Source organism: Prionailurus viverrinus, chromosome X (assembly GCF_022837055.1).
Source record: "Prionailurus viverrinus isolate Anna chromosome X, UM_Priviv_1.0, whole genome shotgun sequence".
Lineage (NCBI taxonomy): Eukaryota > Metazoa > Chordata > Mammalia > Carnivora > Felidae > Prionailurus > Prionailurus viverrinus.
The window spans coordinates 70,236,886-70,256,617 of NC_062579.1; the positions used below are offsets into that span (position 1 = coordinate 70,236,886).

At 36.5% G+C, this 19,732-nt stretch overlaps 1 protein-coding gene across 4 annotated transcripts in view; it reads left to right on the forward strand.

The window, feature by feature from the left end:
• The window catches only part of DIAPH2 (diaphanous related formin 2), a 984,211-nt gene that overhangs the window by 747,171 nt on the left and 217,308 nt on the right, over positions 1-19,732 (forward strand). For all 4 annotated transcript variants that reach the window (XM_047843487.1, XM_047843489.1, XM_047843490.1 and 1 more), the window contains one exon: positions 1,786-1,921. In XM_047843487.1, the coding sequence (XP_047699443.1) occupies positions 1,786-1,921 (136 nt within the window). The remainder of the gene's footprint in view (positions 1-1,785; positions 1,922-19,732) is intronic.

Consider the following 19,732-nt stretch of genomic DNA (forward strand, 5'->3'; position numbering starts at 1 on the left):
TAATAGCCAAAACAACATTGAAGAAGAAAAGCAAACCTGTAGGTATCACAATTCCGGACTTCAAGTTATAAAACAAAACTGTAGTAACCAAACAGTATGGTACTAGCACAAAAATAGACACATAGGTCAATGGAGCAGAGTAGAAAACCCAGAAATGAACCCACAACTATATGGTCAGTTAATCTTCCATAAAGCAGGAAAAAAATATCCAATGGGAAAAAGTCTTTTCAAAGAAAAGTCTCTTTTCTTTGGTTCTAGAAGAAAAATACAGTGTTGGGAAACCTGGACAGCTACATGCAGCAGAATGAAACTGGACCACTTTCTTATACCATACACACAAAAAAATTTTAAATAGAGGAAAGACCTAAATGTGAGACAGGAATCTGTTAAAATTGTAGAGGAAAACAAAGCTAGTAACCTCTTTAACTAACTTCTTTGACATCATCTGTAGCAACTTCTTTGTAAATATGTCTCCTGAGGCAAGGAAAACAAAAACAAAAGTAAACTATGGAGACTTCATCAAAGTAAAAATCTTCTACACAGTGAAGAAAACAATCAACAAAACTAAAAGGATACCTGTGGAATGGGAGAAGACATTTGCAAATGACATATCTGATAAAGGGTTAATATCCAAAATATATAAAGAAGTTATAAAGACTCACACCAAAAACAAATGAATAATCTAGTTAAAATATAGGCATGAATAGGCATTTTCTCAAAGAAGACATACAGATGGCTGACAAACACATGAAGAGATGCTCAGCATCACTCATCAGGGAAATACAAATCTGAACTAGAATGAGGTATCACCTTACACCTGTCAGAATTGCTAAAATGAACAACACAAGAAACTACAGGTATTGGTGAGTATGTGGAGAAAGGGGGATCCTCTTACAGTGTTGGTGGGAATGCAAACTGGTGCAGTCACTCTGGAAAACAGTGTAGAGTTTCCTCAAAAAGTTAAAAATAGAACTACCTTAGGATCCAGCAATTGCACTACTAGGTATTTACCCAAAGAATAAAAAAAAATTACTAATTCAAAGGGGTACTTGCAACCTGATGTTTATAGCAGCATTATTGACAGTAGCCAAATTATGTAAACAACCCAAGTGTACGTCAATTGATGAATGGATAAAGAAGAGGTGATATGTGTGTGTGTGTGTGTGTGTGTGTGTGTGTGTGTGATGGAATGTTACTTAGCGATGAAAAAGAATAAAATCTTGCCATTTGCAACAAAATGGATGGAGCTAGAGAGTTTTATGCTAAGTGAGATAAGTCAGAGAAGGGAAAATACCATGATTTCACTCATATGTGGAATTTAAGAAATGAAACAGATGAACAAAGAGGGAGGGAGAGACAGTGAGGTAAACCAGAAAACAGACTCTTAACTATAGAGAACAAAATGAGGGTTGCTAGAGGGAAGGTGAGATGGGTGAAATAGGTAATGAGGATTAATTGTGCACCTGTTGTGATGGGCACTGTGTGTTGTATGGAAGTGTTGAATCACTATGTTGTACACCTGAAACTAATATTACGTTGTATTTTAAGCAACTAGAATTTAAAAACTAAAAAAATATAAAACCTGAGTTATTTCCAATTATTTTCAAAAAGGGATGTCTTCGAATTATTTGTTTCTCTCAAAAGTATATATATGGACCTTGAAGCTGCTATAATATTTTACCATCTCTGAGCACCCACATGCATGTATGTATATATATAATTTTTAACTTGCACAGTTTCTGTAACATATAAGTAATGGAAGGATTTGTGTTTAACTTTGTATAGGAAGCAGTGAAAGAAAACAATAAGAGAAAAGAAATGGAAGAGAAGACTAGGAGGGCAAAGCTCGCAAAAGAGAAAGCTGAACAAGAAAAGTTAGAACGCCAGAAGAAAAAGAAACAACTCATTGATATAAACAAAGGTATGAAGTACTTTAAAAAATTTTAAATAAAGTAATTTCACTTAATTTTGGATTATAAATTAAATGTTTTGTGTAGAAATTTCACAATATTATTAGTTACTTGTGTCAAATTTCTCTCATGACATTATCTATATTTTTTATCACCATACACTGGGCACTCAGGGTTTTTGAGAATCAATGCAAGGTAATATATTGTTGAAGTGGTCTCTTTCCCCTCATTTATTTTATCAAATTATATCATATTATGTTCTGGATAATGCAGTGGTGAGGAAAGAAGCGGGTGAGATGAAAAGAGAAAAAGAAGTATGGGGAGATGAGTCCTATGGCTCTGATCTCATTTTGTTGACACGTGTCTGTTGACAACACAGTAATAACAGTTTTCCTTGGGGCTTTGAACATTACAAGTCATAATAGATATTAACAGTACTATTATAAGTTGAAAAAAAATAGACGTCTTAATCAACTGAGAGCCTAAGAACAAAGATACTGTATGTCATAATATAAAGTAAATTGTTTTCTTGGTTAGTAAGATTGACTGTATATTATTGGTGGGTGTTTTTTTTTTTTAGGAAGAGAGGGTAAATAAAGTGGCACCAGGTAGCTACACTCTGAAAAGTTAATAAAAATTAAGAAAAAGCATAGCCTTTGCCACTGAGGGTTAGAGAATTTAAAAGCAAAACAAAATCTGAATAAGATATGAGAACATGATTAATATGGACCACCTATTTCTTAATATAGTGACAGTAAAAATTGCAAGCGCTGTGTAATGTTGACCATGTGCCAAGCACTGTTCTAAGACTTTGACATGTTTTAAGTCAGTTAATCTTCATAACATAAGAAGTAGGTACTGTCATTACCTCATCCAGTTGAGGAAACTGAGGTTCGTAGAAATTAAAGAACTTGCCCAATATCACACAAATGAGAAGTGTATCACCAAGATTAGAATCCAAGTAGTCTGGCTATAGAATCTTTGCAATTATAAATGCCATTGTCAAATAATAATAACTAGCAACAACTACTAACATGTAGCACTATGTACCAGGAACTGTTGCAGGAGTTTTGCGTATACGAACATATCTAATCCTCATAAAACCCTATAGGAAAGGGCTAGTTTCTCATTTTTAGATGAGGAAACTGAGGGACAGAGAAGTTAAGTAACTTACCCAAGTTCACAGAGACAGTCAGTAAGAGATAGATAGAATCAAGATCTGAATCTAGGCAGTCTGTGGCCAAATTTATTATTTTTATCATAAATATTAATTATAATGATTAACCATTACCAATTATTTTGTAGTAATGTCTCTTAATAGCTAATCTTCTGAAATGATGTCTATACCATTAAGTTTATTCTTTATACCTTTAAAATATATCAAATATTTTAGGAATTTCCAATAGTTTATCTTTTATATCCCAGGAAATCAATATAACAACATTTTAAAAGAAGAAAAAAAGTTAAAAACCAAGGTTAAAAAGAGTAGCATCAACATAATTTAGCAAACAGACTTCATAATTAGGATGAAAAGAATTGATCCTGACTGAAGATACTCAATTAGGAAAAGCAATGGGTATTCATAGGAAGTTCTTGCTTAAAAGGTGATGGAGTCAGTAGAATAGGACTAAAAGTTACTCCCTTTTATGCATGGACTAATAGTGAGATAAGAGTATGGAAGAAGGGGCTCCTAGGTGGCTCAGTTGGTTAATCATCTGATTCTTGATTTCTGCTCAGGTCATGATCTCACTGTTCATGAGATAGGATGGCGCCCTGCATTACCATGGAGCCCACTTGGGATTCTGTCCCTCTCTCTCTTTGCCCTTCCCCCACTCATGCTTTCTCTCTCTCTCTCTCTCTCTCTCTCTCTCTCTCTCTCTCAAAAATAAATAAACTTAAAAAAAGGTGTCTTGAAGAAGTAGGGGGCAGATGGTGCATTCCCTTGGCTATGCTAAGGCCTTTACCCTGAAGGCAATGGGAAGCCTATAAGTATTTATAAATGGAAAAAAATGATATGCTTTATAGATTTCTTAGATCATTTTGACAAAAGCATAGAAAATGGATTGGAAAGAGAAGGGCCTGTGACAACAGTGGTTATAAAGTTATTATCATAATCCTGACAAGAGATGATGACAGCCTGAATTCAGTGGTAGTAAGGTTAGAGAAGTTACCAATAAGAGGTATATTTGAGTTCTATAGGATGTGGATATATAGAGACAGATTTATTTAAAGGAATTTGTTCATGTGATTATGGAAGCTGGCAAGTCCAAAGCCTGCAGAGTAAGGTGTCAGGATAGACCCAGGGAAGAGCCAGTGTTCCAGTTGAAGTCTAAAGACAGTTGGCTTGCAGAATTCCTTCTCAGGGGAAGTCAATTTTTTTTAATGTTCATTTATTTTTAGAAGAGAAAGAGAGACAGAATGCTAGCAGGGGAGGGACAGAGAGAGAGGGAGACACAAAATCAGAAGCAGGCTCCAGGCTCTGAGCTGTCGGTACAGAGCCCAATGTGGGGCTCAAACCCACAAACCTTGATATCACCACTTGGGCTGAAGTCAGATACTTAACTGACTTAGCCACCCAGATGCCCCAGGGGAGGTCAAACTTTTTATCTATTCATGCCTTCAGCTGGTTGGATGAGACCCACCCACATTATGGATAGCAATCTACTTTATTCAAACTCCACATATTTAAATTTTAATCTCATCCCAAAACATCCTCACAGAAACATCCAGAATAGTGTTTGAATAAATATCTGGGCACTGTGGCCCAGCCAAGTTGACCCATAAAATTAACCATTACCAGAGGGGTATTAAATGGTAGAACTGACTGACCCTACTGGTTGATTGGATATGGGAATTGAAGAAAGGAGGCATTAAAGAATGTGATACCCTTCATAAAGAAAAAGTTAAGGAATAGAGCAAATTTCATCAGTAAGGTTACAATGATTAGTGTCATTTTGAACATGTTTCATTCTCAGATGTTTTGGAAAGATCGGAAATGTCCAAGTAGCCATTGTATATGTGTGTATGAATCTCAGTAAAGAGGTTTGGACTACACAGACAGGCTTGAAAATCATTGGTTTTAGATGATTAGGGTTAGGGTATATTAGTTTGCTAGGTCTTCTGTAACAAAGTATCACAAACCAGTTGGTTCAGAACAATAGAAATCTATTGTTTCACAGTTCTAGAGGACAAAAGGTGTTATGGGAGGGCTGTGCTCTTTCTGAAGATGCTAGGGAGAGATCTGTTCCAGCCTCTCTCCTAGCTTCTGGTAATTCCTTGGTTGTAGCAGCATAACTTTGATCTTGGCATTCTCCCTGTGCATGTCTGTCTCTTCACATGGTGTTCTTTTTATTAGGATACCAGTCGTATTAGATTAAGGGTCCAACCTACTCCAGTATGACCTCACCCTAATTAATTAGACAGCTCAACCCATAACATGACTTTGAATGAGATCACTAGGGTAAAATACAAATCAGAGGTTCTGAAAGTATTTGGTCTCAGAACCTGTTTACACTTTTGAAATGTAACTTACTGTGGACCCCAAATACTTTTTGCTTATTCAGTAATATATATTGACATTTATCATGCTAGAATTAAAATAGACATAATAAATAAAATTATATAAGATAAATCATTTTAAAATTATTTATTTACTAACTCTATTAAAATAACAAAGTAAACCTATTACATGCTAAATAACGTTTTTCACAAAAAGTAGCTTCATGTTATAACCCCCATGTCCCCCAAATATTAGTAAGAAGAGAAAATTAATGTTGTAAATTTCTTCAAAGGCTGGCTTAATAAAAGACAGCTTGATTCTCATACCTGCTTTTACATTCAATCTAATACAGTATCATTTGTCATGTAACTTCTGGAAAACACTATACACTCAGGAAAGAATGAGAGAGAAATAGGCAAAAAAGTATCACTATTCTTATGAAGATAGTTTTTACCTTGCATATTTTATATGATGTCAGAGGCCCCCACAAGTCCCTAGAACACACTTTGAAAATCTCTGGGGTGAGTAATGAAAGAGCAAGCAGTCAAGACAGAGTCTGTTGAGCTTTGTGGCAAGAAAATAATCTTGCCCTCATACCACATTGTGCCCTTCCCCATCCCTGAGTATTTATCAACCTTTCACTTTTTCCCTAAAAATGTACCTGTAATAGAAAGAAAAAAGAAATAAGGAAAGGACCTATTTTTATTATGTTTCTAGTATATATTTTCATTTCCCAAGATTTGGTCAATTACCTCTTCAAATATCATTGAGGCCATAGTATAAAGATCCAAATAAGTTTTTATGCAGTTGCTTAGCTGAGTTATCTGAATATGAAAAACATACTTTAATATAGGATTTATCTTTTGTGTATTGTTACCATATCTCTATTTCGAGATCCAAGAATAAACTTTACCATTAGGTTCTTGATTGATGGTCTATATGTTGTAAATACTTTATTATTATTAACAATAGTTATTATTATTTTATACTTAAGAGTATATGTGTGTTAGTACTTGTACATATGTTTCAAAAAACGATTCTTCCATTGGACAGCATAGCCTTAAGAAGATGAGAAGAAAGAATAAGAACAGGGTTGGGGAGTTTGTGGTCAAGATGGAACTCAGTGTCACTGAGTTTCTCAGAATCTTATAAAAGATGCTAATATTAACTAGGTGGAAGTCAGTTGCAGACACTTAGAGGGTCTGGGAGGAAGCATGGTCAAGCTACATAAAATACGAATCCATGGGTAGCATGAGAATGAGTTGCAATCAGAACATGATTTAGAGAACTTTAAATGTGTCTAATAAGAACAGTGTTATCCACCTTCCAGTGAAAGAATTATATTCTTCCTTTCTACTGAAAGATGATGTAGAACATTTGGTTGTCATTGTGAGATATGTATTATATAGAGCGTAGAGGTATTTTGTTGCATATGTGATTAGAGATATTTACCATTAAAACCAGAGGACCTTACCTATAACAATAGTAGTCAAATAGAGTCCCTTGGGTAAATAAAGTCAGTTGAAAATTAACAACTTTAAAAACACATAAAATCTTTCCATAAAGTTTCTATTTCATATCAACTTAGCTAAATCGCAGATCCCTCCCTTTTATAAAATATCCTATATAGCTAATAAGTAACAGTAGTAAGATATATTTATGTGACATGCAAAATTATATATGTTCATCAAAAAGAAGTATTTTAGAATTTAATTATTCAGAAGAATAAGAGGATAAAGGAAGCACAAAAGATTATTTATGTAATGTAGATGTGATCAGCTGAGCTCAGAATTAAGTGAAGATATCATAGAAACCAAGCAGAGAAGTATATCTTTCATGTTAAATCCATAAAAAAATCCGTTTGAAACCTCCATTTTGAGAAAAATGGAGATCAGAAGGCAAAGGCCATGATAAGAATTAGTATTTTTTTAATTGTAAAGGAGAAAAATGCAAGATTATATGTTAAAGAGCATCATTTTGTAAACATTAAATTAAAATGAAAAACTAAAAACTTATTTAAGTCTGTACATTTAAAAGAGCTAGAAGATCAGTCCTGGCTCTGCCACCTTCTAGCTTTATGACCTTGTTCTTTTCCTTTACCTCTTCATGCCTCAGTTACCTCATCTGTAAATGTAGGATAATGACATTTACCTCCTATAATTTTAGTTAAAATTAACTGAGATCAGTAAGTACAGCACATACCACAGAGCCTAGAATATACTTGTTGCTGCAGCTAACAGTCATTTTGTGCTCATTGCAGAATCTGAAAAAAATTCAAGATGTAGTCCCTCTGCATCCTTAAGTATTTTGTCAGAGAATTTTATAATTTTGTCAGAGAAATGTATAGCAGAGGAAAATCTGTTTTCCCGCTCCCCATCTGAGGTTGTTTGAGTGGGGACCTGTAAACTAGACTGACTAAAAACAGATTAACAAAAGAAAAACAGATTTATTAATGTGGCATACATGTGGGAGCACTCAGTGATGTACAATTCAAATGAGTGGTTAAAACTTGGGCTTTTATAGCATCTTAACAAAATAATACTGAATTTGTAGAAATTTTTAGGTAAGACAAAGGAAAAGGACTTTGAGTTTCTAGGGCAGCAAATGGTAAGAAGGTAAATATATGGGGGAACTAATGGAAGATAAGGGCTAGTTAGCAAAGGTTTTATGTAGGTTCTTTTGGTGCTATTTCTGGACTGATAAGGGTTTATTTAGAGTTAACTCTGGTGGTTAACTTTTATGTTCTTCCTTGCAAAGAAGGGAAGATGGACACTTCACAAATTGATGTCCCGATTTCAGGCAAGTAGGGGCAAAACAGAGAGTTTTTCTTATATTTTTTTTCTCAATTGTCTTCAGCTAAAAAGAATCCTTATGCCAAAATGGCATATTCTGAGGTGGCATATTCTGCTACCGTTCAGATAAAATAAAGCTGAAGGAGCACATAGTATAATAATATATAATAGAGATTATTTAGAACTATCTAAAAGGGGAAGTCAATGAAGTCTAGTGAAATGGTATAAGGTTTTGCAGAAAAGGCTAAGTATAGTCTCAATGTATCAGTTGAACTAGATGATGAAGGCCGGGTAATACCTGACTGAGCGGCAGCAAAACTATCTAGTAAATGGGAATAACGTCAGCAGTAATGCATGTAAGCAAATAAGGGAGCAGGTCTTATGTGCAATATGTTCAATAGCCCACAAGAAATTAAGAGGATATGTCCTAAATTCAAGTCCCAGATCCACAACTGACTAGCCATATAATCTCTGATGAAGTATTTTATCTCTCTGTGCCTTAATTTCCTCATCTATAAAATGGAATAATAGTATCTCCCTTGTTATTATGAGGGCTAAGTCAGGGAACCCACATAGATTGGTGTTACTTCTACTCTAGTCTATCAATTATATGTTAATGTCTTTGGTCTCTGATAAATAGTTCCATGTTCAGTAAACATCTTCTGACCTTGCCACTGTCCTCATTGTTGTCATTGGCAGAGAAGGGTTTGAATTGGAAAGGTGGGAAGACTATTGGAAAGAGTGTGAAGAGCTTTCCAAGTCAGGCAGGGGAGTTGCGGTGTGATGTGGTAGGAGAGCCAAGGTGATTATAAAAATTTGTTCAGGGATTACTGAGGTGAAGTGAGCCAGAAACACAAGAGAGAAGAGGTGAATACAAGGTGGAGGCAACTAGAAAAGAACAGAGAAAGGTGAAAAAAAAAAGAGTTAGCTCATATCTGTTTCTGTCTTCAAAGAAGGAGTTTAAACCAGGGGTAGTTTAGGAAGGTGGTAACAGGAAGGAAAATTTTCATAGAATTGATGGGGAAAAAGGGCAGTGGTAGTTACAATGGATTGGCTTTTTAAAATTTTTTTAATATCAGCACCATTTTACCAGTACATAATTATGTATTTTTTTGACATATTAGGTTATTTTATTTATCCAACCAACATTTATTGCACCATTTCTCAAATAATTATAATTGGAGTGTGTACAGTAGCACACCATTATTTAATTGTAAAATTTAGAAAAGTAATTTAAATGCAGCAAAAAATATGCTAAATCGATAAATGTAGTCTATAATATGTAATAATATGTAAATGATGCAAAATTCTTGGTATAATCTACGTTCTACAACCTTTCATTGTGTTAGTATAGATGATAATTAACTTAGGTACCACTAAAAATAAATAATTCTGTAGGTAGAGCAAGAAAGTTTACCAAATATTTGTAATGTTTGTGAATAAATCTATTTCTTTTCATGTTTATGGAAGTCAGCAAATTAATTACAATGACTTAGAGGAAGTGATAAAAGGAAATGTATTTTAAAAAGGGTGTTTTGAAATTGGAAACTCTAAGTGTGTCTCTTATGCAAATATTATTTCATCACGAGCTATTTTGCTCTCCTTACATAAGATTATATGGAAATTTGAATTTCCTGTTTACTTCTAGTATGATGACAAAGAATGAGGTATCTTAGTCAGATTTGATGATAAATCATTCTTCTGAGAGTAAATTAGCAAAATTTAGCCAACAGGCCTAAACATTTAAACTCTATTATTAGTGGTATATAGCAATTTTGTTTTTCTCTTTCCCAAGTTTTAAATTACATCTTATAAGTAAATGAATTCATTACACATTACATTATTTTGATCTAAATAAGTAAAAACTGTTTCCCCAGACATTAAATTATAGTAACCAAAATTATAGGATACCCATAAATAACAGAATTGATCCCAATAGTATTTAAAGCACTACCAATAATATAAATTACTGAGAAAATATAGGTAACATCATTCTGGCATATTCTACAAATGCTAATGAACAGCTCACAGATAATAATACAAAGTTAAACAAGTGGGTATACTTGTTAGACTTAGAAAAGAATCATTGACCTAATAAAGCCTTATCCATGGAGGAAAAAAGGGATATCTGGCTGATACTCTGTTTATTTAAATTGTCTTGCTGTCTACTTTAGCATACAGTTCAAGAAATCTGTGTTTTTTCAAAATCAGAACTTGTTCTTTTTGTCATTAGGTTTGTTTCTTCAGTGGAAATTTGTGGGACTTTTTCACAAAATTATTCAGTACAGTAAAGATTTTTCCAAGTCCTTAGGGCTTTTAGCAAACTAATTTATTTAGTATAAATTTGGAATTTTGTTATTTTTAAAATTTTTTAATGTTTACTTATTTTTCAGAGAGAGAGGAGACAGAGTATGAGTGGGGGAGGGGCAGAGACAGACAGACAGACAGACAGAATCTGAAGCAGGCTCCAGGCTCTGAGCTGTCCGCACAGGATATTTAACTGACTGAGCCACTCAGGCACCCCTGAAACTTTGTCATTTTAATGAAACCTTTTTTGGGTCTGATTTAGGCAATGTTAAGCACTATTGCTACCATTCATTCAATAAACACTTCTTGAATTTTTCAGTTTAGGCACTGGGTTAAGTCACCCAGGTGCAAGAGGAACTCCCACAGCAGTAGCCATCCAGTGAGAAATTACACCCTCTGTGTGATTCTGCTGACTCCCAATACATGTTATCTAAGACACATCTTTTATTGGGGTAGCCTGCAAATGAAATGCGTCCAACCTTTTTTCCTTTGGAGCTAGGCAAACCTGAGTTCAGATTCTTACTGTGCCCCTTAAACAGTATAACTTTGACAAGTCACCTAACCTCTCAGGTCCTCAGCTTCCTTGCTATAAAACAAGGAAAAGAATAGGATCTATCTCCTAAAATTTTCATAAGAAGTAAATGAGAGAATATATGTAAATCTCTTAGCATTTTCCTGGCACATGGTTAGCACCCAATAAGTATTAAGTGTTATTATCCCATTCATAATAATAGTTATTTTAGTGAACATATTAAAAAAAACCTATCAATGGCAATAATCACAACATTAAAATCTTGGTTGTCTAGAATGCCTAAGGAAAGAGGTGTTTTGAGTGGTCTGATTTTGTAATTATATAGAAAGCCATTTGTACATTAGTCTTGATCATTTGTAATCTTTCTGAACTCTGTTAGTCCACAGCTCTCCTCTTGTCTACCTACCCAACCACCTCACTGCCCCCAGTGTTTTTGGCTTTACATTTTAGACAGGTGAAAATTTGTAGAATATAGGGCTTATATTATAATTTTGAACCTGTAGCCTGCAATACAGTATATAGGTACCTGATAGATGTTTAGGACTTTGTTATTGTCTCTGGGTCATTACCCACAGCATCAGTGAATATGCACACAGGTGTCAGAGAGTGGGGTTTATACTAAATCCAGAACACCTTTTTGATTAATCAACGGTTCTAGTTATTTTTTCCTATGGCCTATTTTAGCCACTTATCTATCACTAGTAATTTTTTTTTCTGATATCACACTAAAATAATTACATTTCTGACATTGGTTCACTGGAAATAAGTGTTAAACCCTCATTCTTTCTGCCTGATTTATCAGTAAAACAAATTTCCGCATCTACTAAAAACTTCTTTTAAACAGAAGATAAAAGGGGCACCTGGGTGGCTCAGTCGGTTAAGTGTCCGACTTTGGCTCAGGTCAAGACTTATGGTTTGTGAGTTCGAACCCCATGTCAGGCTCTGTACTGACAGCTCGGAGCCTGGAGCCTGCTTCAGATTCTGTGTCTCCTTCTCTCTCTGCCCCTCCCCCACTTGTGTTCTGTCTCTGAAAAATAAATAAATGTAAAAAAATATTTTTAAATGCCCAGCAGAGGATTAAAAAAAAACAAGATAAAAATAAATATATGAAGAGAGATAGGTAATATACTTTAGATCTCATTAAAAGTTCTTATACTCCAAGTGCAGAAACTCAGATTTGCAAAAACCATAAAAGCTGTCTTCAGTATGTTGAACATCTAACAAGATGTCATCAGTTCTTATGTAGAAGATGAACAAGGTTGGCAGTTACAAATTTGGCTTTTCTTTACAGTATGTGCTTGTTACCATGCATGCATTGTTTAACTTTACTAGGCAGAAAACCATGAAAATTTTGGAGCAAGTGAGTGAAAACAATCAAATTGACTATATAAGAAAGGACCAAAACACACTGTAGGTGGCCTAATCATTTTTTAGAAACTCACTTTGGTTCCGTACTTTAATATTCTGTTTTATTAAACTGTGGAATGAATAACAGTTGTTGTATACCAACATTGCAATTAATTTGGCTCTCTTCTCAGTCAAATTTATTTAGAACAGCTTGAGAAGGATAGGTATTATCTCTGCTTTAAACGTCTGGTAGAATTCCCCAGGGAAGCCATCTGGTCCTGGACTCTTACTTGTTGGGAGATTTTTGATAACTGATTCAATTTCTTCGCGGGCTATGGGTCTGTTCAAGACCCATTTCTATTTATTCCTGTTTGAGTTTGGGGAGTGTGTGGGTGCTTAGGAATTTGTCCATTTCTTCCAGGTTGTCCATTTTGTTGGCATGTAGCTTTTCATAGTATTCCCTGATAATTGCTTGTATTTCTGAGGGATTGGTTGTCATAATTCCATTTTCATTCATGATTTTACCTATTTGGGTCATCTCCCTTTTCTTTTTGAGAAGCCTGGCTAGAGGCTTATCAATTTTGTTTATTTTTTCAAAAAAACAACTCTTGGTTTCGTTGATCTGCTCTACAGTTTTTTTAGATTCCATATTGTTTATTTCTGCTCTGATCTTTATTATTTCTCTTCTTCTGCTGGGTTTAGGCTGCCTTTGCTGTTTTGCTTCTAGTTCCTTTAGGTGTGCTGTTAGATTTTGTATTTGGGATTTTTCTTGTTTCTTGAGATAGGCCTGGATGGCAATGTATTTTCCTCTCAGGACTGCCTTCACTGCGTCCCAAAGCATTTGGATTGTTGTCTTTTCATTTTCACTTGTTTCCACATATTTTTAATTTTTTCTCTAATTGCCTGGTTGACCCATTCATTCGTTAGTAGGGTGTTCTTTAACCTCCATGCTTTTGGAGGTTTTCCAGACTTTTTCCTGTGGTTGATTTCAAGCTTCATAGCATTGTGGTCTGAAAGTGTGCATGGTATGATCTCAATTCTTGTATACTTATGAAGGGCTATTTTGTGACCCAGTATGTGATCTATCTTGGAGAATGTTCCATGTGCACTCAAGAAGAAAATATATTCTGTTGCCTTGGGATGCAGAGTTCTGAATATATCTGTCAAGTCCATCTGATCCAATGTCTCATTCAGGGCCCTTGTTTGTTTATTGACCGTGTGTCTAGATGATCTATCCATTGTTGTAAGTAGAGTTTTAAAGCCCCCTGCAATTACCACATTCTTATCAATAAGGTTGCTTATGTTTGTAATTAATTGTTTTGTATATCTGGGGTCCCCCTAATTTGGCACATAGACATTTATAATTGTTAGCTCTTCCTGATGGATACACCCTGTAATTATTATATAATGCCCTTCTTCATCTCTTGTTACAGCCTTTAATTTAAAGTCTAGTTTGTCTGATATAAGTATGGCTACTCCAGCTTTCTTTTGACTTCCAGTAGCATGATAGCTAGTTCTCCATCCCCTCACTTTCAATCTGAAGGTGGCCTCAGGTCTAAAATGAGTCTCTTGTGGACAGCAAATAGATGGGTCTTGTTTTTTATCCATTCTGATACCCTATATCTTTTGGTTGGAGCATTTAGTCCATTTACATTCAGTGTTATTATTGAAAGATATGGGTTTATAGTCGTTGTGATGTCTGCAGGTTTCATGCTTGTAGTGATGCCTCTGGTACTTTGTGGTCCTTGCAACATTTCACTCACAGAATCCCCCTTAGGATTTCTTGTTGGGCTGGGTTAGTTGTAATGAATTCCTACAGGTTTTGTTTGTTTGGGAAGATCCTTGTCTGTCTATTCTGAATGACAGACTTGCTGGATAAATGATTCTTGGCTGCATATTTTTCCTGTTCATCACATTGAAGATTTCCTGCCATTCCTTCCTGGTCTCCCAAGATTCAGTAGATGGGTCTGTCACTAGTTTTATCGGTCTCCCTTTATATGTTAGTGTGTTTATTCCTAAATGCTTTCAGAATTTTCTCTTTATCCTCGTATTTTGTCAGTTTGACTATGATATGTTGTGCAGAAGATCGATTCAAGTTACATCTGAAGGAGTTCTCTGTGCCTCTTGGATTTCAATGCCTTTTTCCTTCCCCAGATCAGGGAAGTTCTCAGCTATGATTTGTTCAAGTACACATTCAGCCCCTTTCTTTCTCTCTTCCTCTTCTGGAATTCCTATTATACGGATATCGTTCCGTTTCATTGCATCACTTAGTTCTCTAATTTTCCCCTCATACGCCTGAATTTTTTTCTCTTTTTCTCAGCTTCCTCTTTTTCCATAATTTTATCTTCTAATTCACCAATTCTCTCCTCTGCCTCTTCAATCCAAGCTGTGGTTGCCCCCATTTTATTTTGCACTTCATTTATAGCATTTTTTAGCTCCTCCTGACTATTTTTTAGTCCCTGATCTCTGTAGCAATAGATTCTCTACTGTCCTCTATACTTTTTTCAAGCCCAGCGATTAATTTTATGACTAGTATTCTAAATTCCCTTTCTGTTATATTGCTTAAATCGTTTTTGATCAGTTCATTAGCTGTTGCTACTTCCTGGAGTTTCTTTTGAGGAGAATTCTTCTGTTTTGTCATTTTGGATAGTCCCTGGAGTGGCGCAGAACTGCAGGGCTGTTCCTCTGTGCTGGCTGGGCGGAGCTGCAGTCAGACCTGATGTCTGCCCCCAGCCCACCTCGGGGCACAGTCAGACTGGTGTGAACTTTATCTTCCCCCCTCCCAGGGGCAGGACTCAGTGCAGAGTGGTGTAGCCCCTGTCTGGGCTACTTGCACACTGCCAGGCTTGTAGTGCTGCTTTGATGGGGTCTGGTGTATTAGCCAGGGTGGATCCGCAAGGTGCACAGGGGTGGGAGGGGCAGGCTCAGCTCACTTTGCAGTCAGTGGTCCCCTGCAGGAGGGGCCCTGCAGCACTGGCAGGGAGGCTGACCTGTCAGAGGAATGGATCCACAGAAGCACAGAGTTGGTTGTTTGTACAGTGCAAGCAAGTTTGGTGAACTGGTTCCCTTTGGGATTTTTGGCTGGGGGATGGGCGAGGGAGATGGTGCTGGCCAGCGCCTTTGTTCCCCGCCAAGCTGAGCTCTGTCCTCCGGGGCTCAACAACTCTCCCTCCTGTTGTCCTCTAGCCCTCCCACTCTCAGAGCAGAGCTGTTGACTTTTAACATTCCAGATGTTAAGTCCCACTGGCTGTCAGAACTCATGGAGTCAGGCCCCTCCGCTTTTGCAATCCAGACTTCGGGGGCTCTGCTTTGCTGGGCTGGCTGCCCCTCCACTGCCCCAGCTCCCTCCTGCCAGTCCATGTAGCATGCACCACCTCTCCGCCCTTCATACCCTCTTCCGTGGGCCTCTCGTCTTTGCTTGCCTCCAGAGAGTCCATTCTGCTAGTCTTCTGGTGGTTTTCTGGGTTATTTAGGTAGATGTGGGTGGAATCTAAGTGGTCAGCAGGACATGGTGAGCCCAGCGTCCTCCTACACTGCCATCTTCTCCTAGCTCTCCTCAGTCAAATGTATTTAGATTCATGTCAGTAATCACACCTAACAGATACATAGAACTAACAAACTGCACTGAATCCAACTGAGTTTCTAATGATTTTTTTAAATTATATTTGTTCCACCCACATTGAATCCCTGAGCCCCTGGGCTGCTTTAGACTCAGGACCAAATCTTTTGTTACACTAAATATACAAAAGGATTATTATGGATGAAAACCTTTCTGTGATTTTTAATTTATGCTACTAGTATTTATTGAGTGCCCACTACATGCTGAGTGGAGTGACACACCCTAATCATAGTATTGCTTTCTGATAACTCAGCATCATTAACCCACTTATGGGGTTACTAATTGTCATCTTTTTCCCTCTTTGTGTGTCTCTTCTGTGAGAAATAATGTCTCTTGCTTATTTATGTATGTGTATTATATGTATCCACTCAAACAGGACCATGTGTGGCATCTAACATATATTTCATTTATTTCACCTGTTTTATATATGAAACCTTCTATTCCTTTTTCTTCTTTATGTCTGGTAAGTGCTCTGTCTTCAGTCACTCCGTCCACACATGAGCAATAAGTATATGATATCTTGAGTAATTCATAGGGAAAAAACACATCTTAGTTTAAGAAAGTAGTTGTGCCTTTGTTATAATGATATTAGAAGAATGTCATAACCTAAACTTAGACTACCTGATTGTCATCTAAATCAACTGTTTCAGAGTGACTCAGAAGGTGCTGGAATAATTTATTTGGGAGGCAAAAGGTGACTATCCTTTTAAAAGTGCAGTTTGCCATGGATAGTATAATACTTTTATTTGTTTTAATCAGTATTAGAATCTACTTTAAATGTGCATTGTGTAAAAAAAAAATACCTCTCTGCATCAGAGGAGATGTTTACAAATTCCTGAATTTGATTTTGCCTTTTCTATTTTCCAAGTCCTGGACAGGGCTACCTAGGAATTACTTGGACTATCACTAAACAGGATGGATGTATATAAGTCTAGGGAGCTAGAGGCACAGCCCTACTGATAGAGGGGCAGGGCCCCAGGGGTCCTTTTCAGATCTGTATGGTTCTGTTAGAAAAGAATCGTATTCTCTGAGTCTGCTGGTTTAGACTATTTGTAATATGATAGTTATAATAAGTGTTTTATTTGGATGTTTAATCTCTCTTTTTTAAAAAAAATAATGTTAATTTTTGAGAGAGAGAGAGAGAGAGAGAGAGAGCGAGCATGAGCAGGGGAGGGGCAGAGAGGGAGGGAGACACAGAATCAGAAGCAGGCTCCAGGCTCTGAGTGGTCAACAGAGAGCCTGACGCAGGGCTTGAACTCACAAACCTCGAGATTATGACCTCAGCTGAAGTCAGACACCGAACCAACTGAGCCACCCAGGTTCCCCTAATCTCTCATTTTTATAACATAACCCCATCCCAGTTTTTAAGGTAATAATTTTATGCATTTGAGCACTTGAAGTATAAAAATTTTTTTGAACTTCCCTGTTTATCTCACTAATATCTGCAGATTCCTGGTTTGAGTTGCTACCTCCTCTGATTTTCTGGAGCAGTATTTCTGTGAAAGAAAAATGTGTTCCCTGTAGTCCTTTGTCAAAAACCCTTTGCACTTGCTTTCTTTTGCCAATTGAACCTTATTTGAAAAGCATCAGTAGAGAGAGCTTGCCTAGCCTTTGCTAGACAGTAGCTGTAGGTGCATTTAAACAATCCAACTTTAAAAGGGATTTCTCTCTTTTTATTTGAAAACAATTCAAAATGAAAGGTGTGTGTCTCAAGACAGAGTGCTTAACTGACCTTTCTCTACTGAACTTCAGTATGGTATATGACACTGACTCCCCTGTGTCCTCCCTGGTGCTCTTTTCTTTCCTTTTTTTCTGTCTAATGGTTTAAAAAGATTCTTTACTTATTTGAAGCACCTGATTCTGAGTTAGAGCTCTATCTGGCATAACTGGAATCCATTATGTTGTTAGCTCTTGTTATACTGTTCTTTGCATCTTTTTCTTCACTCAAATGGTCAGTGCAGTTTTGGGCTATCTGATCATATTTTGAGAGGAAATGGAGATCAAGCTATAGAAATGGGCTATGGCTACATTAAGCCGTAAGTGTAACCATGCTCCACCCCCCACAGTAGTTACAGCCTGTGGTTTTTTTTTTTTTTTTAAGTAATCTAGTGTAACCTCCTATGGCTCAAGAAAGTTGAAAACTATCCATGTTTACTTGAGTAACCCTGAAAAATAAATGAAACCACCCAAAAGTACCTCCCTCCTTGCAGGCAGAAAAGGGGTGGTAGTGAAGAGTTGACAGTACAGTTCCTGGCCTATCCTCCCTCAACCCCTCTTTCCTTTTAAGACCACATAGGAACAAAGAAAACATCTTTATAAGGAAATATCTGGGTTCTTCCTTTTGAAACCATAGATCATTGTAACCTTAGGAGAAGATATTGTTTGCCTTGGACTTCAAATTTGTTTAATGTTTATTTATATTTGAAAGAGAGAGAGAGCACGCAAGCGGGCAAAGGGCAGACAGAGGAAGATAGAATCCAAATCAGGTTCCAGGTTCTGAGCTGTCAGCACTGAGCCCGACATACGGCTCAAACTCATGAGCCAAGCCATGAGATCAGGACCTGAGCCGAAGTCAGATGTGTAACTGACTGAGGCGCCCAGGTGCCCTTGCCCTGGACTTTAGTAGTTAACACTTCTTCTGAATAATGTGTGTCTTTAAGGACAAAGTAACTAGGGACTAACAGGACCTTACCCTTAAGTACCCAAATAAAACTACAATCTGTATTCTTGAGGTTTTATCACATTTACTCAGATAGTAGTATGTCTTAAGGAAAATCAGTGTATTATTTAAATGGAAAATGGGGCCTTAGGTTTTTGTTTTGTTTGCTTGTTTTAGAGGCAGGGAATAAGGAACTTGTCTCACAAATATGGTAGGGAAAGGAAACCTTTATGCGGAAGTTAGCTTCTCTGTATCTCTTGTATTCAAGAAATACCAAGTTTCAGTTCATAAAATGTAAGTCCTTTGTCACAAGCATCTCTCTCTCTCTCTCTCTCTAGGCCTGTAGGCAATTTCTGAAACTAGTTTCTGATTCCCATGTAATGCTTTTATGTGATATTTATTCACAAAACCGTCTGGATTTTTTGAATTGATGATGCCTTTTCATCATTCTACTACACTTCTCTCCCCTTCTTTGGGATTATTGCAGTGTCTCACTCTTCTTGTTACATTGCCCCTAGTGGCTGACATCATGACTTGTGAGCAATCTGATATATAAATAAGGTGGTGAGAACTACCTCAGCAATTCAGTTTCTATTTGAAAGGAATTAAGCAGTGCCTTTATGTTTTCTTATATTTTCCTCTACTTTGTATTTTCACAATTAAATTAGGCACAAGAGGGCCTCTTTTCCCTTTCATTCCATTTCTAAAGAACATTTGGTTGATTCAAAATCTTCTTGGAAATGTAAAACCCTATGTTTTATAATAGACTTCTACTGTATATGTTTTTGTCACGCCAGAATGTGCCGTTCAGCAATAGCTAATAACTACTAATTTTCTAGGAGCATCTCAGGCATATAGATGCTTCAATCAGCATGTTTTCATTTCCAATGATATTAGAGTAGTATTTATCTAGGAGGAGTGATAAGAAATAGTGTATCAAACTTTGACCTTAATTCTTATCTATGTAGACATTATGTATTCATCAGTGTTTTGTGTGCTTTGATAAATATGGAAATATGTATGAAATCAATAAAACTTTACTTCAATATGTTAAAAAGTAAATGTGG